Source organism: Rhinopithecus bieti, unplaced genomic scaffold (genome assembly GCF_001698545.2).
Source record: "Rhinopithecus bieti isolate Rb0 unplaced genomic scaffold, ASM169854v2 scaffold_5626, whole genome shotgun sequence".
In the NCBI taxonomy this organism is placed as follows: Eukaryota; Metazoa; Chordata; class Mammalia; order Primates; family Cercopithecidae; genus Rhinopithecus; species Rhinopithecus bieti.
Window position 1 is genome coordinate 9,785,831 of NW_016805666.1, and position 24,672 is coordinate 9,810,502.

Genomic DNA, 24,672 nt, shown 5'->3' on the forward strand with positions numbered 1-24,672 from the left:
CTTTTGTTGCCCAGGCTGGAGTGCAGTGGTGCCATCTCAGCTCATTGCAACCTTTGTTTTCCGGGTTCAAGTGATTCTCCTGCCTTAGCCTCCTGAACAGCTGGGATGACAGGCACTCGCCACCACGCCCATCTAATTTTTGTATTCTTGGTAGAAACGGAATTTCGCCATGTTGGCCAGGCTGGTCTCAAACTCCTAACCTCAGGTGATCTGCCTGTCTCAGCCTCCCAAAGTGCTGGGATTACAGGCATGAGCCACTGCACCCAGCCAAAATTTAATAAAATTTAAAATTTAAATTTCATTCTGTTAATGTGGTATATCACGTTTGTTGATGTTCATTTGTTGAACCATCATTACCTCCCCGGGTTAAATCTCACTTGATTATGGTGAATGATCCTTTTAATGTGCTTTGAATTGCCAGTATTTTGTTGAGGATTTTTAAATCTATGTTTATCAGTTATATCAGCCCGAAATATTCTTTTCTTATAGTATTCTTGTTTGGCTTTGGTATCAGGGCAATTCTGGCCTTGTAAAATGAATTTGAGAAGCGTTTGGTATTTCCTATTCAGTTTCTGGGGAGAGTTTGAGAAGGATTGGTATTAGTTCTTCTTTAAATGTTTGGTAGAATTCAGTCATGAACCCATCACACTATGGGCTTTTCTTTGATAGAAGATCTTAGATTACTGATAATCAGACTAGTAATGTTCTATTCAGAATTTCTGTTTTTTCATAATTCAGTCTAAGTAGTTTTATATTTCTAGAAAATTGTCTTCCTTCTTGGTTATCGTTTGTTGGCATATAATTGTTCATAGTAGTTTCTTATGATCTTTTGTGTTTCTGTGGTAACAGTTTTAATGTCTCCTTTTCATTTCATGCCATTTACAATAGCACCAAAAAATATAAAATAAAATGCATAGGAATAAATTTAGCCAAAGGTAAAATATCTGTACAGTGAAAACTATAAAACATTGATGAATAAAATTGAAGAAAACACAGATAAATGGAAAGATACCCCATTTCATGGTTGTGAGGTTAATATTGTTGAAACAGTCAAACCACCCAAAACGATCTATAGATTCAGTGTAGTCCCTTTCAAGATTTCAGTGATAGTTTTCGTAAAAGTAGAAAATATGCTTCTAAAATTCAAATGGAACCACAAAAGACCCCAAATAGCGAAAGCAATCTTGAACAAAAAGAACAAAGTTTAAGGCATCATACTGCCTGATCTCAGAATCTGCCGCAGAGCTGTAGTAATAAAAACAGCATGGTACTGGCACAAAAACAGACCCGTGCAATGAAGTAGAATTGAGAGCTCAGAAATTAATCTACACATTTATGGTAAACTGATCTTCAACAAAAATGGCAAGGGCACATATTGGGGAAAGGACAGTTTCTTCAATATATGGTATTACAAGTACCTGGCTATCCACATGCAGAAGAATGAAATTGGACCCTTATCTTGTACCTATATAAAATATAGGTATATATTTTATATATAGTATATAAAAATCAACTTGAAATGGATTCAGGGTTTAAATGTTAACTGACTTTGTAAAACTACTGAAAGAAAACATCGGGGAAAAGCAGTGGGGCATGGAGGCTCACGCCTGTAATCCCAGCACTTTGGGAGGCCGAGGTGGGCAGATCACCTGAAGTAAGGAGTTCGAGACCAGCCTGGCCAATATGGTGAAACCCTGTCTCTACTAAAAATACAAAAATTAGCCAAGCATGGCAGTGTCCACCTGTGATCCCAGCTACTTGGGAGGCTGAGGCAGGAGAATCGCTTGAACCCAGGAGGTGGAGTTTGTGGTGAACCCAGATCACACCACTGCACTCCAGCCTGGATGACAGGGTGAGACTCCATCTCAAAAAAAAAAAAAGAAAGAAAGAAAGAAAACATAAGGGAAAAGCTTCTTGACATTGGACTGAGCAGATATTTTGAAACCCAGAAGCATAGGCAGTGAAAACAAAATGAGCAAATGGGATTGCAGCAAGCTTCTGCCCAGCAAAAGCAATAATCAACAGAGTGAAGAGAGAGCCTACAGAATGGGAGAAAATATTTGTGAACTCTAAGTCTGACAAGGGGTTAATAAAAAATTGATAAGGAACTCAAATCAATAGCAAGAAAACATTGTCAGGCCTGGTGGCTCATGCCCATTATCCCAGCCCTTGGGAGGCCAAAGTGGGAGGATCACTTGATCTCAGGAGTTTGAGACCAGCGTGGGCAATGTAATGAGACCTTGTCTCCAGAAAAAAATTTTAAAAATTAACCGAGTGCGATGGCACATACCCGTAGTCCTAGCTACTCACAAGGCCGAGGTGGAAGGATTGCTTGAGCCCAGGAGTTAAAGGCTGCAGTGAGCTGTGATCACACCACTGCACTCCAGGCTGGGCAACAAAGTTAAAAATATAAGTAAATAGCAAGAAAACAAATAACCCATTTTTAAAAATGGACAAAGGATCTGAAAGGACATTGCATACACACAAAAAGACTAAATGTCCAGCAAGTATATTTAAAAATGCTTAACATCACCAATCATCAGGAAAATGCATATTAAAACCACAGTGAGATACCAGTTCACACCCATTAGGATGGCTGTTAGAAAAAAGATCAGTCTTGGCAGTGGTATAGAGAACAGGGAACCTTTCTATACTGTTGGTGGGAATGTAAATTAGTACAGCCGTTGTGGAAAACAGTGTGGAGGCTCTTCAGAAATTAAAAATAGAACTACCATGTGATCAGCAACCCCACTTCTGAGTACACATCCACAGGAAAGAAAATCAATACATAGAGAGATACCTGACTCCAGTGCTCATTGCGGCATTAGTCACAGTTGCCAAGACACGGAAACCGCCTAAGTGTCTGTTGGCCCATGAAGTAGGTGAAGAAGATGTGGTGTATACAGAGCGGGGTACTCTTCTGCCTTTAAAAAGAAGGAAATTCCGTCATTTGTGACAACATGGATGAACGTGGATGACATGTTAAGTGAAATAAACCAGGCACAGAAAGGCAAATACTGCACGATCAAATGTGAAAAAGTCAAACTCAAAGCAGAGAGTAGAGTGGTGGTTACCTGGGGATGGTGGGGAGGGATTGAGAAAATGGTGGTCAAATGATACAAAATTTCCATTTACGAGAAGTAACTTCACAAGATGTGTTGTATAAAGTGGCAGCTAGAGTTAGTAACAGTGTATTGTACACTTGAAAATTCCTGAGAGTAGATTGTAAATTTTCTCATCACACACACACACACACACACACAAATATGTTTTTGATAATATACTCTTGGCCCTTAGAAGCTTTAGTGTATGTTTAATGTTATAGAATTGTCTCGGTGTTTGAAATTATCAGAGTTCCAAACAATTGAGGATTAAGGAATAAAGTTACTGGTGGTCTGTATGGCCGCCTCATGTTTCACCTTTTAAAAAGTACTCAGTGCTACCTAAAAGACCCTCCTTCTGTGCTGCTTAGAAACCTGTGTGATGAATTGGCATTAAATTAAGCACCAGGAACATTTACTGAGCTCCTACCTTGTGAGGAGACTTAGAGGTGAAAAATCTAAGATTCCTGGAGGCAGAAATCAGAATTTTACATCAATGCCAAAAGGGCCATATGAGCACACTCATTTGGAAATGTTTTCCAAAATAAAATTTTAGATGATTTAGAAATAAACAAATGAACAAAAATGGAGTCCAGTGCAGCTAGCAGTTATGGGATTTGGCCTAATCCATATGCCAAGGAAAATTTGTAAACTTTGAGGCTTTTAAAAGCAGAATAGAGTAAGCATAAATTGAGCATTCAACTCAAAAATCTTTTTTAGAAAATCAAAGGAATAAGGAATTGTTAAAAACAAAGTAATACCATGAAATGTAATAGTTTCATCAATAACGTCAAAACTACTTTTCAATAAAGACTGATAGATTTTTAGCAGGTCTTGAGCAAGAAACAAGATGATACAAATGACCTTTAGAATAAGAAAGGAGATATTGCAGCAAATAAAAATTTTACTCGTAACAGAGGACTTCCAGTCAAGTGGGTGTGGTATACACGTGTAACCCTCCTATACTCTAGATGCACAGACATGATCAACACATCTCTTGAAGTTACTCCTCCTAAGCTGAGATAAAGAAATTTTACGTGTGTGTGGTGTGTGTGTGTGTGTGTGTGTGTGTGTGTGTGTGAGACAGAGCACAGAAGCGAGCACCTGGGCAACATAGACCCCATCTCTATGAAAAACAGATAAAAATAAACTTAGCCAGGCATGGTGGCATGTGCCTGTAGTCTCAGCTAGTCAAGAGGCTAAGGCAGGAGGATCACTTGAAGACAGGAGTTTGAGGCCACAACGAGCTATGATTATGCCAGTGCATTCCAGCCTGGGTAGCCATAACAAACTACCCTGAAGCTTAGCGGCTTAAAAGAACAACAGTTCATGTTTTCTCATAATGAACTGGATGACTGTGCTTTACATGGTGTGGGTTAAGGCACTGGACAAGGCTGGGAGGTCCAAACAGCCTTATTCACGTGGCTGATAGTTGGTGCTGACTGCTGATTAGAAGTGTAGCTGGAGTTCTGGGCCAAGGGTTTTGGTTCTCCGTTGTTTAGATCTCCCTGTAGGCTGCTTGAGTTTTCCTTATGTTATAGCTGCTGGGTTCTAAAGAAAATACATTCCAAGCAAAGGCAAATACTACCAGGCATCAGATGACCTAGTCTCTGAAATCACACGGCATCGTTTGTGCCACATTTATTTTTAGTCAAAGCTAGTCACAGGACTTGCCTAGATCTAATGGGAGGGGAAAGAGACTCCTACTGATGGTAGGGTGATTGAGTCATATTGCAAAAGAATGTCTGGAATGGAGGATGGGAGCCATCTTCAGAAGTAGAATTTACCACAGTCCCCATTTGATTTAGCTAGAGTTTTGCCCAGCCTCATATCGTGATAAATTTTAAAGCAAGGATTCAAACCCATGTTCATCTGATTCCAGGGACTTGTTTCACCAGTGGCTTTTACTGTAGGAGTTAACTTCTTTGAGCAGAGACTAGGAAATAAATTGTAGGGAGATAAATTGTGACCAAGATACCTTGAATGGTGACTCTGATTCTGACATAAAACATGTAAATGAAATTTGTGACCGAGGAAGCACAAAAGTTCCAGATGTCGAGGTGGAAAATTGTAGGATGTGTAATAGAGCGAGTCATTCAGACTGGATGGTGTGTAAGGTTTATGAAGAGGTGAAGAATGAAGGTGAGTGGTACATTGAGGTCAGTTCTTCAGAGACGTGATTACCAAGCCCTAGAGTGTGGCTATTTCTAGGAAGAGAGAGTTTTGAAAGTTTTAGAGGAAGTATGTTATGGGCTTTAAAAAGAACCAGCTGTTTAAAACACAGTGATTTGGGCAGCGGGGAATACTAATCTAAGCAGTCAGGCAGACTGCATAGACAGTACTGCATTCCAGAGGAGGTTTAACAAGGCCTGAAGAAAGGTGTCAGAAATGAGAGTGAAGAGGCGATGATTTTCAGAAAAATTAAAGTGTTCAAATCAGGAACAGTTGGCAACTAACTGATAGATGCGTGGAACAAGACAGAGAAGGATCAGAGGTCGAAACTATTAAAAGCTGAATGTGCCTATTCTGGATTTGAAAGTCATGATACCACGAATGTTGTCAGTTCGTTCATCACATTTGTATCCTTCCATTCCTTGAAACTCTTCCCCAGAATTATTAAAATGAAGATATTGTATTTGATTACTGTTGCATTTAACAGGTTTTCATTAATAAATCATACAAAAATTTTGTCTTGCCATTTCAGATTTTACACTCTTAAGTTTCTGAGCTGCTTTTCTTTTCCCCTGTAGGTTAATGGCACAGATGCAGATTATGAATATGAAGAAATCACACTTGAAAGGGTAAAAACTATTATCTTAATCTGTTGTTTTAAAGAGCTTTGCAATATACTGTTTTCTCATATAGGATTCAAGGGAGATCTTTCACAAACAGAACTATTCTAAGTTCCCAGTTCATAAAATTGGCCAAGGTATTTTCAAAACATGTGTCTTTTCTTTAGTAACCTTATTTTTTTAAATAAACTTTTTATTTTAAAGTAGTTTTAGATTTACAAAGAAGTTGTAAAGATAGTCCCAAGAGTTTCCATTTACCCTGTATTCGGCCACCTCTATTGTTAACATTTTATATTACTAGAGTACATTTGTTTCAACTAACATACCTATATTCATACATTATTATTAACCGAAATCTCTGTTTCCTTGCTTTTTATGTTATTGTCTTCCAGAGGCCCATCCAGGAAACCACATTACATTTAGTTATCCTGTCTCCTTAGACCCCTCTAGATTATGATAGTTTCTCAGATTTTTCTTGCTTTTTAATTTTGTTTGTATTGTTTATATGCATATGATAATGAAATATTGTTCGTATTAAGTAAGTGGTATACTAGTAACATGGTCATTGTATCAATTTTCTTTTCTAGCAAAATAACCATACTTCTAACGGACAGAAGCTGTATTAAAAACTTATTATGGTATACTCCCCCAGTCAAAATAATTTAAGGGTGTAATTCAGATGTGTAAATTTTCTTAAGATATGTTTTTTTTCCCTTAAGAATGTCTGCATTCAGGCCCGGCGCGGTGGCTCACGCCTGTAATCCCAGCACTTTGGGAGGCCGAGGCAGGTGAATCACTTCAGGCTAGAAGTTCAAGACCAGCCTGGCCAACATGGCAAAACTCCGTCTCTACTAAAAATACTAAAATTAGCCGGGTGTGGTGGTACAGACCTGTAATCCCAGCTACTCGAGTCAGGAGAATCGCTTGAACCCAGGAGGCAGAGGTTGCAGTGAGCCGAGATCACATCACTGCACTCTAGCCCGGGTGACAGAGTGAGACTCCGTCTAAAAAAAAAAAAAAAAAGAGTATCTGCTTTCGATTTTTATTGTAAGTTATAATAGTAATGCCACCTTATCTGGCTCGCATTTTATGAAAATTTAGTGTTTTACACAAGCGGATTTCTTAAGTAACTAAATGTGTGTATATTCTAGACTAAAATCCTAGATAATTAGATTTGTTTATATTGGAATCAAATCTGAGAAAAATAAATCTGAGAGAGTCTTACATGTATATCTTTATTGCCTTCTTCTTAAATTCGTATCACCTCTTCAAGTTAGGTGGCTACTGAAGCAACATTCAAGTAAGCACAGTATTAATGTACTGTACATATTTTAATATAGTAGTTTGTGTTGTCTCCTAACTTTTTATATTATTGATTTTTTATTCTTTCCCAGGGCCTTTTAAATTCCTTTTGTATAGTCAGGACTATACATTGTATTTTTCACTGGTTGAAGAACTTGAGTACCTAAGTAACTTGGTAACCTCCCATAATCCACTGGTACTGTTCTTAAGATTCAGGTAATTCATGAAGTTAGATTGAAAAAACATTTTTTTATTAAAATAGAATTTTAAGACAAATGGTGGTAGAGTGAGTGTTTACACTGTTTAATACTAACAGTTAAATAATAAGTCCACATATATTTACTTACTTGAGTTGCCTGAAATTCAGTTAGAACATTCTTGCAGAAATAAACATTTTTTAATACCATTGCTTAAATCAATTATTTTGAAGGCTTTTGTGGCAGTCAAACCCTTTCTGTGAAGAAAATATTCAGAAATCTTGTTTCTCCGGTTCATAAAACAAGCAAAAAGTAGAGCTCCTTTGGCAGAATTTACTTTGCTGTCCGGAAAATTCACCAGTGTTCTCAGGTTGGACTTCAGTATGAAAAACTGGAAAAACGCCTTTTGCTTCATCGGGTGTATTGGTTAAACATGTCACGGATTGATGGCAGCTGTCACTTAGCAGCTACAATTCGGTCATTTAAAAATAAGTCGATGTCAGGTTAGCAGAAGAAAAGCACCATCGCCACCCCCTTTTTTCAAAGGCTAAAACAATATATGTGTTTTACCTGCTCAGAAATAACAGCAGGAAGATCACTTCAGCATTTGTCTCATCGGAGAGATGTGCCCTACCAAACATGGCCGAGGTGCAGTCTAAAAGAAACAGACTTATAGACACCTCTGCAGATGGGTGACTTAATCCAGCGACAAGTTGCACATACTTTTAAAGAAAGAACTGTGGAGTAGACTTCAGAAGTCCTTGGTATATTTTCTTGAACCTCACCTGTTCAGCAGTAATGCCTCTGAAAGGACTTTCCTTCAGAACATGTCCATTTAATTTAGAATCTTTATATTACTCACCCATATACCTTTATTTGTTGTGTTCCTTATGTTAGTACAGTTTCTGCATCCTTCAGTGACAGGAACCTGTCAATAAAGATAAATCACATTCAGTCTCAATTTTTTTTCTTCTGTCCTCAGGGAAATTCAGGGCTTGGTTTCAGCATTGCAGGAGGTACAGACAACCCACACATTGGAGATGACTCAAGTATTTTCATTACCAAAATTATCACGGGGGGAGCAGCCGCCCAAGATGGAAGATTGCGGTATGTTTTGCGATTTTCATTGTGATGCTGAATCCACTTTGTGTATTTTTCTTGAAGCAGACTGGATAAGGAGTAAATACAAATAACAGACATTATCATAAAAACTGACATAGGGTGAATGCTTTAACAACATTCAAGTCAATGAATGCGATAATTATGCTCTAAACGTTGTTTTCCTGTTTTCATTTAGGACTCCAGTTTTATCTTAGATATTACAACATTTGAATAATAAATTTGGTCGATGGTTTAAATGTTTGTGAGCATATTTATAGAAATCATGAGTTTCCCTTTGTATTTTCAAATAGCTCACAAAATATTTTCCATTTCCTCTCTGGTTGGGAAACATGTATATAAACTTATTTAAGATAAGGAGGATAGAGGATCACACATCCAAGTTGAATCCCACACCACATAGACTAAAGTATGTGCAAATTTTAAATAATATATTTTCTTAATTGACTAGATGAAAATAACATTTGTCTCTGTTTAAATGTAGTGTTCCATTTTGGAAGATATATTTTGCAAACTTTGATTTTTTGGGGGTCATAAATTACGGCATTTTCCCTATTTCCTTGTTTGTTGTTAAAATAGCCTGAAGTTTTAGGACTAAAGAGTTTATATAGTCTGTTAAAAACAGCATCTTATTTTAAGGATGTTGGTACCTTATGCAATTTTTCAATTTCTAAGCTTTAATTCTCACTGGATATGACAGATGGTATATTGATGAAATCAAATGGATATAAAAATTAATCATTTGACAATTCATGTAAATGTAGACATTTACTTCCTGATTCTGTTAGATATAGAAGCTTCTCCGGACCAGTTTTAATATTTTAATTGTATTTTGTTTACCCCTTTACCCAATTTGAGATGACCGTCTTTTTTTCCTGATGGAATACCATGCAGTCAGAGAGACCAGAACTAGGGAAAATGCTAAGACTAGGAACAAATTAAACTTTTACAAAACATAACACTATGACAAATTTTAAGTTCTTTACCTGTGGAACTTTTGAATTAAGTGACCTAATCTTATATAAATTTCAAAAAATAACTTCATTCTTTTATGTCTAATATATAGGTTGGAATAGGCACTCAGAAAATTATTTTTAGTTTATCTCAGTTTTCACACTATCTCTGTGACCTTAAACTCATGATGTGAGCCTCAGTTTTCTTATCTTTGAATCACAGCTCTGTCTCTTTACTATCTGGGTGGCTTTAGGAAAGTTATTTAAATTATTTTTGCCTCAATTTCTCCATCTGTAAAATAGGGATTAAAATACATATTTAGCTTACAGGTGTCATGAGGGTTAAAACACCAAGAAAGTGTCTAGCATGTCATTAGTGCTAAATAAATGTTTGCTATTTTTATAAAGTATATCTTAATGCTGACACAGAATAAGCATGCAGTAAGTATACAAATGGTAGCTGTAATTATTGTTTAATATTTTTGTATAATCTATTATTTTCACTATTTCTTTTGTTCCTTTTGCTGACCCTTGGGAAATGTTTGTATTTGTTTATATTCATTTTTTATATACTTTCTTCATTCTGGATTTACTCCAGAATTATTTATAATTCTCTTTACCTTAAAAAAAAAGTAACAAAAAATTGGTGAAGTGGAAAATTAATATTTAAATTATATTTAATTTTTATTTTTTATATTTAATTGTTTTCTCAGGGTCAACGACTGTATATTACGAGTAAATGAAGTAGATGTTCGTGATGTAACACATAGCAAAGCAGTTGAAGCGTTGAAAGAAGCAGGGTCTATCGTACGCTTGTATGTAAAAAGAAGGAAACCAGTATCAGAAAAAATAATGGAAATAAAGCTGATTAAAGGTCCTAAAGGTATGTGGTAAGTCAAACTAAGATAAATCTTTAAGAAATCTCTGAGTTAAATATTCCAATGAACTTTATCTGTGACATAGATTTCAAGATGAACAATATTATTAATACACTACAGAACTTGAGTGGATTTTAATTTCTCTGTTATTTCTAATGATTTTTGTCTTACATTGCATTTTAGAATATTTACATTTCTACCAAGATTGCAGCATTTGAAAAGTTCCTGTTTTTTGGGTGGGGGGTTGTTTTTAGAGGCAGGGTTTTGCCCTGTCACTCTGGCTGGAGTCCAGTGGTGCAGTCATGGCTTACTGTAGGCTCAGTCTCCTGAGCTCAAGCGATCCTCTCACCTCACCCTCCCAAGTAGCTTGGACGACATGCACGTGCCACCACACTGGGCTGATTTTTTTGTTTTTTGTGGAGATGGAGGTCTCCCTGCATTGCCTAGGCTGGTCTCAAACTCCTGGGCTCAAGCAGTTCTCCCACCTCAGCCCCGCAGAGTGCTGGTATTACAGTGTGAGCCACTGCACCTGGCCCAAAATTCTTATGTTTGTCAATGTATACATTTTATACATTTTGCCGCAGTGAGCATATTTATAGATTTATAAGTTTTATGATTTTATATTCAATATTTGCTCAGCATGTTTTTAAGAATTTTTAAAAGTAGGGAACAAAATACCTACTTGTTCTGTTAAGTGGATTTCTCCCTATTGGTATTAAGTATTACTATATTGAAGACTTCTAGCATTAAGAGTGAAATATTTGTGTCCTAGAACACTTGAAGTTAAGTATAGTATTGATACTAACTTGTGATAATTAATCTACAAAGTACTTTAAATGCAGATACACAGGCTAAGTTAAAAGAAGTGTTTTTAATATGTATTATGAGCAGTTACATCTGCAGTAAAGGACTGTTAAGATGTGATTTCAGAATTTTAAAACATTGATGAATTGAGGATAAATGGAAATATTAGTTTAAATATGTGGCTTCATGGAAGAGGGAGGATTTCAACAAATGAAAAAGGAATGGAGAGCTGAGAAATTTTCTGATATTGAAGCTATAGGATTTAAGAATTACAGAAATTCCCTACTTAAAATTGTTAATTCATAGAATAATGAAAAGAGCAAAAGTATTCACATTTTAAAGCCTATTGGTTCTGCCCACCACCACCAGACAATCTTATTATTTCTTCTCAATTGTTTTATTCTAGTGAAAATATTGAAAGTGTAGGTGAGCATAATTATGATGGAAACAAAAGTAAAACATAATTTTGCAATGTCACTTTGGAATAACAAGTGCATTTGCGAGAAGATACTAAGAAGGAACGTGTGGGATAAAAGGAATCTATTCATAACTCTAGGAGCAGCTATATTTATAAGTGTCGCTTGATTGCAGAACATATACTAGTAGATAACTAAATGGGTTCTTTTCTATTTTAAAAAATATTAGTGTGGTGGAATTATTACCTTGTAGTTTTCAACCATTTCTTTCTGGGCTTAAGTTCATATTTATGGATGAGAATCTAAAACTAGTGTTTTCCAAACAGGTCTTGGGTTCAGCATTGCTGGAGGTGTTGGAAATCAGCATATTCCTGGGGATAATAGCATCTATGTAACCAAAATAATTGAAGGAGGTGCAGCACATAAGGATGGCAAACTCCAGATTGGAGATAAACTTCTAGCAGTAAGTATAAGAAATCTATTGTCTTTTAAATCATTTTGTTGTCTGATTTTTTCTAATAGATACTGGAATTTCTCCATACCAAAAAGGTCTAAATGATACTTAAATTAGCAAATCCTAGCCTTGCTGTATCAAATCCTAAAAAATGATTCTTGGTAATATCTTTATTTGTCATTTCTGTTTTCTCTGCCAGCTCCTCCTCCCTTTTCCTTTTATTCCTTCATTGTTGTTGAAGGGTTGAGGGCTTGTAGGCACAGCGTGTTTCATCATAATCCTTAGATTTCTAAAACAGCGTCATCATTTGTTTATGTATGACCCTTTTGTGTTTTACTTTACTTAATAATATAATGAAACCTAGTAATTACCCAGCCCAAGAGTGAGAACATCAACCATTTTGTGTTTCTTATTCCTTTGCTTCTTAAAAATTGTTTAATTAGGCCAGGTATAGTGGCTCACACCTGTCTGTAATCTTGGCACTTTGGGAGGCTGAGGTAGGCAGATTGCTTGTGCCCAGGAGTTTAAGACCAGCCTGGTCTGCATGGCAAAACCCTGTCTCTACAGCAAATACAGAAATTAGCCAGGCCTGGTGATACACACCTGTAGTCCCAGCTCCTCAGGAGGCTGAGGTGGGAAGATCACTTGAGCCCAGGAGGTTGAGGTTACAGTGAGCTGTGGTTGTCCCATTGTACTCCAGTCTGGGTGACAGAGTGAGAGCCCATCTCAAAAAAAAAAAGTTTAATTGCATACATATGCCTAAATAATTGTGTTTAGTATTGTTTTGAAGCTTTTTCAGAACGCTATTGCACTGTATGAGACTTCGTCTCCAGTATTTTTTTCACTTAATATTGTTTTACTGAGACTTACCCATATCATTGCTTAGAGCTGAAGTTCATTCATTTTATCTCTATGTAATATTCCACTGTATATCTATACTGCAATTTATTTGTCTAATCTTCATCAGTGTATTAGTTTGTTTTCACACTGCTATGCAGAATTACCCGAGACTGGGTAATTTATAAAGGAAAGAGGTCTAATTGACTCACCAGCCTCAGGAAACTTAAAATCATGGTGTTGGGGGTTGGGGAAAGCAAACACACCCTTCTTCACATACCAGCAGGGGAGATGCCAGATGCTTATAAAACAGTCTCATCTCATGAGACTCACTCACTATCAAGAGAATATCATCAGGGAGCCACCTCCATGATCTAATCACCTTCTACAAGGTCCCTCCCTCAACACGTGGGGATTACAATTCAGAATTTGGGTGGGGACACAGCCATATCATATCAATCAGTAACTGTCTCAGCCCATGTTCCTTAGGGAAACAGAATCTGAAGAAAAGCTAATGTGCTAAGGTGTCATCTCAAGAAGGCGAGAGTGAGTGAAAATGAGAAGTGAAGCAGAGAATGAATGAGAGCCAGTAGAAGGTAGAATGTGTCTGAGCTGGCTGTAATTTTCTAAGGTACCTTGTTGCTTGTCATGTAGAACAGTCTTCCAGGCAGACACTGTAGAAACCATCCAGGCATCATAAACCTTACATCCAGCCATCCAGAGAAACACAAGAAAGGTTTATCTGCTGGCCCCTTTTATTCTCCTGTCTCTTGTCTACCCTGGCACAACGTTCACCCAAGCCCAAAACTGGTGGAGCTGCAGTGGTGTAGACAGGTCAGACGTGGGTCTGTGACGTGCTGTGGCTCTCACTGTGTGGAGCACATCAGCCATGCCCAATCCCAGCCAGAAGGGGCTGAGAAAACTGGGAAGGGCAGGAGGCAAGATGAAAGTAGTAGTAGTCAGGACTCTCCACTGAGCAAGCAGCCAAGGCCTAGCAGAATCTGAAAAGGCACAGAAACTGGTTCTGGCATGGTAGGAAGTTGGTTTTTAAAAATATACTAGCAAGTACTGGTTTTTAAAATTCTATTTTAAGTCTTTTTTTTTTTTTGGTATTATGAATAATTTTCTTAGGAAGAGCTGCTGTGTGTTCTGATGAACATATACAAGAATTTTACTTGACTGTCACGGGATCGTTGATTATCCTGCTAGTAGCATTCTTTTTAAAAACCATCCTGTTGTTTTCCAGGCTGCTTGTAAAAATTTGCATCAGCAATATATAAAAGATTCCTTTGTTCTGCATCCTGTTGAGTACTTTTTATTGTTGCAGGGAGACTGTATTTTTAGTTAATGATAGGGAAAAGGAAAGAGCAGAACTTGAACTACGTTTCTCTAACTTATCCTTTCACAGCTAAGATCACCACTCTTCCCTCGAACTGTAACCAGCATCGTCTCACCATCACTCACACGCAAACGCAGAGTCAAGACAGCCATCTGTTGCCACTAATTTTCTCACTTTTACTTTTTAATTGATTGGCTACCATGTTTTCCTTTATCGTTTCTCTGGAACTGGTTTTGGTGGTAGGAGACAGCAACCTGTGCTGATACCATTGTGGCAAGACTCATTCTCTTTTAAATCAACTTTTAAAGAGGCCTTTCTTCTCTTAATTACACTGAAATCATTCAGTGCTCAGTCCTTGTCTTAATTGACTGACCTGGCTGGAGTTTGACACACCCTCCTTCTTGTAACACTTTTTCATTTGCCTAACAGTCACCCTTTATCTTGGAAATTCTCTTCTTAGTAGCCACTCCAGCCTGTCATTCTGATGTCTGGTGCCTCCTCATATCCCTAACCTCTAAACGTTGAAGTAATCCAGGACTCCCTCCTTGTACATTTTCTCCTCTTTACGATTCACTCCCAAGGTCACTATTTTTTAACGTGTAGATCAAGACTCTGGTAAATGGTCAAATAACTTTTCTCTGATCTAAAATGTTGGGATCATCATCCTACACATTCCACATTGAATCCCTCAGCAAATTGTGTCAGCTCTTGTATCAGTTATCTAGTGATATGTGAGAAAACACAAAGATTAATGGCTAAAAAACACCACTCATGTATTTGTTTACAAGTCTTCAGATTGGATAGGGCTTGGCAGGAACAACTTGTCTTTGCTTTACCAGGCCACATAATCCACTGCTAGGTTGGCCCACACATGTGGTGGCCAGGTTGGTGCTTAGCTGGGAACTCAACTGGCACTGTTAGCCAGGTGCTTAATTCTCCAGTGGCCTCTTAGCGTAGTTAGGTTGAGTTTCACACAGGATGGTGGCTAGGTTCTAAAAGTGAGCTTTCCAAAGAAGATAAGCACCGATGTATTTTTATCAATCCTCTCTTTCCTTCGCAATTACTGTACCTCATTGGCTAAAGCTAGTTATGTGGACAAGCAAAATTCAGTGTAGAAAGAGATTTTTACAAGGGTGTGAATACCAGGATGCATGGCTTATTCTAGGCCACCAAAGAAACAGTATACCACAGCTATTGAATATGTAATTCAGCAGTATACCACAGCTATTTAATATGTATTTCAACAGTATACCACAGCTGTTTAATACGCAATTCAACAGTATATCATTAGGTATTTAATATGCAATTCAACAGTATGCCACAGCTATTTAATATGCAATTCAACAGTATACCACAGCTATTAATAATGTATTCAACAGTATACCACAGCTATTTAATTAAGTATTTCAACAGTATACCACAGCTATTTAATATGTAATTCAACAGTATACCACAGCTATTTAATATGTAATTCAACAGTATACCACAGCTATTTAATATGTAATTCAACAGTATACCACAGCTATTTAATGTGTATTTCAAAATGCAGGCCGTCCTTGCTTTGCATGGTAATGTGGAGCCATAAAAATGACCATGCTGCTGAAACTCTGCAAAGCAATGTTAATAATCAATGAAGGGAAATTATTCTTCTGTGACCTTTAAATTTTTTTGTGAAAATATTAAAAACTGCTGTTGTCAATTATAAAGGTACAAATTAGGAAAATGAAAAATATATTAAAGTTAATATTGTTAATACAAGATAATTTAAAACAGAAACATTAATAATGTTTTATTCATTTGCAAAAATAATGTATCAAAGAGAAGAACAATCTAAATCTAAAGCAAACAGAAGGGTGGAAATAATAAAGATTAGAGCAGAAATTACTGAAATAGGTAATAGAAAAGATGTAGAGAAGATAGACAAAACTGAAAGTTGGTCCCTTGATAAAATCAACAAAATGAAAACTTCAGACCAGCCAAGTAAAAAGAGAGAAGGCTGAAATTTCTGAAAGCAAGAATGAAAGAGGGAAAACAAGAGACTGTTGTGAGTAGCTATGTGCTAACACCTGAGGTAACTTAGATGAAATTAACAGATTGCTAGAAAGACACAAACTACCGCTTCTAATCAGTCTTATCCTTGAGATTCTGTCCAGGGCAATAAGAAAAGAAAAAGAAAAACAAATCAGATTAGAAAGGAAGAAATAAAACTATATTTGCAGATGTCATCATATTGTATGTAGAATATCCTAGGGAACCTGCTCATAGACTAATAAATTAGTTTAGCACTGGTTGCAGGATACATCACTACCTAAAAATCGGTTGTGTTTCTATACAGAAGATAGATGAATAGCCAACAAACAACTGAAAAACAAATTCAACTTGAGCATTACAGAAGCAGAAATTTAAAACTGATGTATAAATTGAAACATGCATCATTTTACAGATTTTTAAAATCGATAATGTTTAATGTTGGCAAAGGTCTAAGTAGGTGGGCACTCTCTTATGCTGTGGTAGTGAGTGTAAATTTACTAAAACCATTTAGGAGAACAATTTAAATATCTGTGCTCACTTGTGTTCTAATAGTTTTCCTATTTAAATATGGGAATATTAACAGATATAATATTTAATAAATTATGATATAGCCACACAATGGGCTACTGTGCAGCCGTTGTTGTTTTTTTTTTTTTTTTTTTTTTTTTTTTTTTTTTTTTTTTTTTTTTTTTTTTTAAACAGTGTAGTAATTCTATTAATTTGTGTTCCAACATGGAACAGTCTCTAAGGTACCTTACATTAAAAATTCTAGTACCTTACATTAAAAATTCTAACGTAAGAACAAAAATTTTAATATGTTTTCATTTCTTTAAAGAAGAAAAAGTCTAAAACGCATCCACACACATTCCTAAATGCCTAAGAATGAGAGAAAATCAAGACTGGGAGAATAGGAGGGATGGAGGCTGGAATCAAGATGGGCTATTCTGTTAACATACAACAACTTCACATGTCATGATAAACAACTTACTGAGATCATAGACATCAAACATGGGTATTTTCTTTCTGCATACTTTTATTTTCCTTAAATCGCTCTCTTATTTTCCCTTTCTTTTCGTGAAATTGTTTCCAAAACTCAGAAAACAAGTGAAAATGTCATAAATGTCTTTTGGGATTTTTTTTTAGGTGAATAACGTATGTTTAGAAGAAGTTACTCATGAAGAAGCAGTAACTGCCTTAAAGAACACATCTGATTTTGTTTATTTGAAAGTGGCAAAACCCACAAGTATGTATATGAATGATGGCTATGCACCACCTGATATCACCAACTGTAAGTCTGTTAGCATATATTTGCTTAAGTTTATCTTATTTCTTCAGTTGTTAGGCCATTAGTGAAATGTTCTCAGTATAATAAAGTTTAAACATTATGCAAATTTTTTAAAGGAACAATTAAGCATTTTAATCTACTCTTTTTTTTTTAAATCTACTTTAAGTCAAAATTTTATAATTAGAAAGGGGATCCTTTTTACCTTTATTATTTTATAGTAGTAATTACTCTTACATTTAAAGGGTTGATTTTCAAACTTTTATGTAAATAATAGTCACTAAAGAACATTTGCAAATACTGAAAGTGTTTTGTTCTAATAGTTTTCCAATTGAGCTCAGAAAATTTGCTTTAACAAGCAGTTCATTCTTTTAACAAGCAAAGTGCAGGCATACCTCATTTTATTGTTCCTTGCTTTATTGCACTTCACAGAGACTACATTTTTTACAAATTGAAGGTTTATGGCAATCCTGCATTGAGCAAATTTACCCGCACCTTTTTTTCTTCAGTAACATGTTCTCACTTCATGTCTCTTAATGTCTCTGTGTCACATTTTGGTAAATCTCGCAATATTTCACACTTTTTCATTATGATTGTGATACCTATTACAGTAATCTGTGATCACTGGTCTTTGATGTTTAACTATTTTAATTGTTTTGAGGTGCTACACACACTCGTATAAGACAGCAGATACTTCGTAGATCAGTGTGTTCTGACTGCTCCTCAGATGACTGGTCATTCCCTGTTTCTCTCGCTCTCCTCGGGCCTCCCTATTCCCCAAGATACAACAATATTGAGATTAGGCCAGTTAATAACTCTACAATGACCTCTAAGTGTTCAAGTGAAAAGACAAGTTGCATATTTCTCATTTTAAGTCAAAATGATTCAACTTAGTGAGGAAGGCATGTCCAATGGCAGTAAAGGGAGAAAGCTAGACCTCTTGCTGCATTTAGCCAAGTTGTGAATGCCAAAGAAAAGTTCTTGAAGGAAATTAAAAGTACTGTTACAGTGAACACACTAATGATAAGAAAGTAAAGCAGTCTGATTGCTGATGTGGGCAAGTTTGAAGTGGTCTAGGTAGATCAAACCAGTCCTAAGATTCCTTCAAGCCGAAGCCTCACCCAGAACAAGACCCTAACTGTGAGTCTGAGAGAGATGAGGAAGCTGTAGAAGAGAAATGTGAGGCTAGCAGGGGTTGGTTCATGAGGTTGAGGGAAAGAAGTCGTCTCTATAACATGCAAGTGCAGGTAAAGCAGCAAGTGCTGATGTAGAAGCTGCAGCAAGTTACCCAGAAGATCTAGCTAAGATACTGAATGGAAGTGGTTACAAGAAACAGCAGTTTTCCAACGTAGATGAAACAGCCTTCTACTGGAAAAAGATACCTTCTAGGACTTCCACAGCTAGAGAGGATAAGTCAGTGCCTGACTTCAAAGATTCAAAGTACAGGCTGACTTTCATGTTAGTTGCTATTGCAGCTGGTGATTTTCAGTTGAAGTCAATGCTCATTTACCAGTCCAGAAATCCAAGGAATTATGCTAAGCCCATCTGCCTGTTCTGCATAACTGTAACAAAACCTGTGCTCTGTAACTTAAACAACAAAGTCTGAGTGACAGCATATCTGTTTACAGCATGGTTGACCGAATATTGTAAGCCAACTATTGAAACCTACTGCTCAGAAAAAAAACAACAAAAAAAATTCTTTCAAAATATTACTGCTCTTAGACAAGGCACCTAGCTGCCCAAGAGCTATGATGGCAACGTGCAAGGAGACCCGTGTCGTTTTGATGCTTACCAACTTGTCATCCATTCTGTAGCCCATGGATCAAGGAATAATTTTGACTTTCAAGTCTTACTATTTAAGAAATACATTTCATAAAGCCATAGCTGCCATAGATAGTGATTCCTCTGATGGATCTGGGCAAAGTAAGTTGAAAACCTTCTGCAAAGGATTTACCAGTCTAGATCCCATTGAGGACATTCATGATTCATGGGAGGAGGTCACAGTATCAACATTAACAGGAGTTTGAAAGATGTTGATTCCAGCTCTCTTGGATGACTTGGACCAGGTCAAAACTTCAATGGAGGAAGTTACTGCAAATTGGTAGAAATAATAAGAGAACTAGAGTTAGAAGTGGAGCCTGAATTGCTGCAACCTCATGGTAAAACTTCAGCAACTAAGGAGTCACTTCTTATAGATAAAAGTGGCTTCTTGAGATGGAATCTACTCCTGGTAGGTGAAGACGATGTGAACATTGTTGAAAGCAACAAAGGATTTTGGAATATTACATAAACTTAGTTGTTAAAGCAGTGGTAGGGTTTGAGAGGATTCACTTCAATTTTGAAAGAAGTTCTACTGTGGGTAAAATGCTATCAAACAGCATCACATGCTTCAGAGAAATCTTTTGTGAAAGGAAGAGTCAGTGGATGCGGCCAGCTGCATTTTTGTCTTATTTTAAGAAATTAGCACAGGCACTCTACCCTTCAGCAACTACCACCCTCAGTGTCAAGACCAGCAATATCAAGGCAAGACGCTCGACCAGCAAAAACATTGCAACTTGCTGAAGGCTCAGGTGATTGTTAGCATTTTTTGAGCAGTGAAGTATTTTTAGACTGAGGCCTGTACATTGTATTTTTAGACATAATGCTATTCCTTAATATAGTATAAACATAACTTATACATGCACTGAGAAATCAAAAAATTCATATGACAGTCTTTATTGCAATATTTGCTTAATCGCTGTGGTATGTAACTATAGTATCTCTGAGGTATGCCTGTAATTCTGATGTTTCTGGTGCTGCTAGTTCATGGCCTGCACTTTGAGAAACACTGACTTACAATGTATCTAAAACTTAGGGTATTTTCTATGCTCTTAGGTACATGAGGACAGATACTATTTATCTTTGTACTTTTGGGTTCTAGTGCTTACATTTGTATGCAGTTCAATTGTGTTGCAGTTGATTAAATTGTTCTTAAAGTACTTATGTATTTTTAGGTTTCTTATTTTATATTCTTTTTTTTTTTTTTTTTTTTTTTTGGGGCGGAGTCTCACTCTGTCGCCCAGGCTGGAGTGCAGTGGCCGGATCTCAGCTCACTGCAAGCTCCGCCTCCCGGATTTACGCCATTCTCCTGCCTCAGCCTCCCGAGTAGCTGGGACTACAGGCGCCCGCCACCTCGCCCAGCTAGTTTTGTATTTTTTTTAGTAGAGACGGGGTTTCTCCGTGTCAGCCAGGATGGTCTCGATCTCCTGACCTCGTGATCCGCCCGTCTCGGCCTCCCAGAGTGCTGGGATTACAGGCTTGAGCCACCGCGCCCGGCCTTATTTTATATTCTATATATGTATTTTTGTTGTTGTTGTTGTGTTTTGTTTTGTTTTGTTTGAGACAGAGTCTCGCTCTGTTGCCCAGGCTGGAGTACAGTGGCGTAATCTCTGATCACCACAACCTCCGTCTCCCGGGTTCAAGCCATTCTCTTGCCTCAGTAGCTGGGATTACAGGCATGCGCCACCACTCCCAGCTAATTTTGTATTTTTAGTAGAGACGGCGTTTTTCCATGTTGTTCAGGCTGGTCTCGAACTCCCAACCTCAGATGATCTGCCCACCTCGGCCTCCCAAAGTGCTGGGATTATGTAGGCATGAGCCACCGTACCCGGCCGGTTATGTTGCTTTTCCCCCTTCTGTTGTTGAACTAATAAAGCATTATGAAAAACCTGAATTTCACCTTGCAGTTTCAACTTAATGTTTTGCTTCCATTCTCTTCCCTTCTTAGACAACTATAGATGTTGGTTTTGTTGTACACTTCTGCGTATGCAATTCATAAACAATTTATTTGTGTTTTTTAAAAAGCACTTTTGTTTAAAATTTTTTTACGTGAGTGATTTGTACTTATCAGTTCTTCTGAAGCCCTCACTGTCACCCTGCTGTCAGGCCATTCAACTTACTGCCTGTCCCTGGCTGCGGTGATCTAGTGTTCTCCTCATGAGTCTGGCTTTAGTCACTGAAGACTTCAGCGCGAAGGCCCATTGTCATTTTGCCACTATTATTCATGCTGTCGTTCCTGGTCATGTCCGGAAACCACACTAATGTTTCATCCAACACCCTGACTTTCTGGTTTCTTCATCTCTTTCTGACTATCCTGCCCTCCACTTCAACTCAGTTACTTGCTTCCAAGATAATACTTTAGATTTTATTATCTATAATTATTAACACTTTCATCACCTCTAAAATATCAATTTAATCATCCCATTCTGTGACTACAACCCTCAGTTCATTCACCTCTATTCTAGCAATTCAACCTCATTTTGACCTTCAGTCATTTGATGTTATTAATTTGTTGCCCCTTGTCTCAATTTTTCTGTTTGCATTAGCTTAGATTCCATGATTTATCATCATGTTCACTTCATTGCACGTCTTCAAGTCCTTTGCCCCCTTCTTCGTAGCAGAATCCCCCAACACTGGTGCAGCCAAACTCTGCTATTTCATTTATGGTTCCTAAAAAGCAGAACGTGGCTGGAAAAGAGCACAAAACTATGCTTTTTACGTATGGCCATAAATCATAGATGGTGCCTTATTTGGTGCCTTATTCTTGCCTGCAGTCCTACTACATTTCTTATCCTAATTCACTCTCCCACTCTAAGAATTTTTCCCTCCCCTCAAACCTTCACTTGCCAGCTACTATTCAGTCGTAACTGATTATCTCACTTCATATTTCATATAAGCACCTAGAAGAGAATTTCCTTATTTTTCCACTTTCAGATATACCTATGTAACTATATTTTTCCCCCAAAACTCCACTTTCACTTGTGTTATAATGGGAGTCCCTGTCATTGTTCTGTTGAAAACCAGGTCTTCCATTTGTGTACTGAATGTCATTATTTATTGTCTGCAGAGGGGATTGTTTTTGCAGCTGTCCCTTCTCTCTTTTGCATAATCAAATTCTCTGTCTACTGGATCATTACCATCAGCACATGAACATGTTTACATACTCCTTATCTTAAGGAAATAGGAGAGACCTTCCTACAATCTTAAGATACCTCTCTAACACTGCTCCTTTTCTCTACTTAATATCACCAAGAGCTGATTTTCCTACCATATTAAGACTTCTTCACATCAAAAAGGAAAAAAGCCAGGCACAATGGTGCGTGCCTGTGGCCCCAATTACTTGGGAGGCCGAGGCAGGAAGGTTTTTTGAACCCAGGAGTTTGGGGGATATAGTGCACTATTATTGCATTTGTGTCTAACCACTATACTCCAGCCTGGGCAACATAATGAGACCTATCTCTTAAAAAAGAGGCCAGGTGCGGTGGCTAACACTGGTAATCCCAGCACTTTGGGAGGCTGAGGCGGGAGGATCACGAGGTCAGGAGATTGAGACCATCCTGGCTAACATGGTGAAACCCCGTCTCTACTAAAAATACAAATAATTAGCCAGGCATGGTGGCAAGTGCCTGTAGTCCCAGCTACTCAGGAGGCTGAGGCAGGAGAATTGCTTGAACCCGGGAAGCAGAGGTTGCAGTGAGCTGAGATTGCACCACTGTACTCCAGCCTGGGCAACAAAGCAAGACTCTGTAAGAAAAAAAAAAAAAAATACCCAGTAAAGAGATGGGGAAAGTCTATAAAAATATTCTTTTATTTGAGACATGATCTCACTCAGTTGCTCAGGCTGCAGTGCAATGACACAATTGTAGTTCACTGTAGCCTTGAATTCCTGGGCTCAAGCGATGCTCCCACATCAGCCTCCCAAGTGTCTAGGACTTCATGCCCAGCTGATTTTTAAAATTGTTTTGTAGAGATGGGGTCTCACTATGTTGCCTAAGCTCCTAACCTCAAGTGATCCTGCCTCAGCTCCCCCAAAGTGTTGGGATTACAGACGTGAGCCACTGCACCTGACCTCTTTATTTAATTTTTAATTGAATTAAAACATATATTCAGTAAGGGTACCAATTTTAAGAGTTTAGCTTAATGATCAGTCAGGTGGCTTCTTAAAATTGCTATGTATTATTCCATTGTATAAGTATATGACAATTTTTTTCATTTTACTGTTGAGTCACTTACAGTTTTGATCTTTTATGAGTATAGCTGCTGTGGCTATTTTTGCACATCCTTGTCAGACATAAGCACTCATTTCTCGTGGAGTGAGATTACTGTGTTATAGGGTAGGCATATGTTTACTCTCCAGCTGATACTGCTAAAAAAAAAAAATTAGCTGGGTGAGGTGGTGGGTGCCTGTAGTCCCAGCTACTCGGGAGGCTGAGGCAGGAGAATGGCGTGAACCCGGGAGGCGGAACTTGCAGTGAGCCAAGATCGTGCCACTGCACTCCAGCCTGGGCGACAGAGCCAGACTCCGTCTCAAAAAAAAACAAAAAAAAAAAACAATTTCAACAGTATAGGAGACAATACACCAGTTTTTCTACATCCTCACCAACCCTTGGTATTATCCATATTTTTAATTATGAATAGTATGGATATGTATAAAGTTATCTCATGATTTTATTGATGATTATTTATTGCTGGTTGTTCCTGATGATTAATGATTTTCAGTATTTTTTGCCTGTGCTTATTGCTTTGACTCTCTTGTTCGATGCAATGTCTGTTCAAATCTTTTTACATTTTTCTATTGGTTTTATTCTTGATTTGAAGGAAGTTTTATGTATTTGAGAAATAACTCTAATCAGTTATATCTATTGCAGATGTCTTCACTGAGTTTGTTTTCCCTTTTCCCCTCAAAAAATGGTGCTTTTTGATGGATAAAATTTTTTAAGTCCTTATCAGTCCTTTCGTTTAAGGTAGAGCTTTTAGTGACTCATTGAAATTTTTCCTATCCTTAGGTCATAAGGGACTTCTAGGAGCTTTATTATTTTGCCTTTCACATTTAGATCTGATCCACTTTGATCTAATTTTTGCATGTAATGAGAGATTTTTTAATATGCGGATATATAATTGATCCAGCGTCATTTATTGAAAGACCATTTCTGCCTCTGAATTGCATTGGTGCTTTTTTTTTTTTTTTTTTTTTTTTGAGACGGAGTCTCGCTCTGTCGCCTGGGCTGCGAGTGCAGTGGCCGGATCTCAGCTCACTGCAAGCTCCGCCCCTGGGTTCACTCCATTCTCCTGCCTCAGCCTCCCGAGTAGCTGGGACTACAGGCGCCGCCACCTCCCCGGCTAGTATTT

At 37.5% G+C, this 24,672-nt stretch overlaps 1 protein-coding gene across 14 annotated transcripts in view; it reads left to right on the top strand.

Moving 5' to 3' along the window:
* Positions 1–24,672, top strand: part of DLG1 (discs large MAGUK scaffold protein 1) — a 270,543-nt gene that overhangs the window by 174,693 nt on the left and 71,178 nt on the right. For all 14 annotated transcript variants that reach the window (XR_001885869.1, XR_001885870.1, XM_017873496.1 and 11 more), the window contains 5 exons: positions 5,852–5,902; positions 8,375–8,499; positions 10,178–10,347; positions 11,889–12,025; positions 17,367–17,511. Coding sequence is in view for 12 of the 14 variants with exons in the window: in XM_017873496.1 (XP_017728985.1) it covers positions 5,852–5,902; positions 8,375–8,499; positions 10,178–10,347; positions 11,889–12,025; positions 17,367–17,511 (628 nt within the window). In the remaining 2 variants the exon portion in view is untranslated. The remainder of the gene's footprint in view (positions 1–5,851; positions 5,903–8,374; positions 8,500–10,177; positions 10,348–11,888; positions 12,026–17,366; positions 17,512–24,672) is intronic.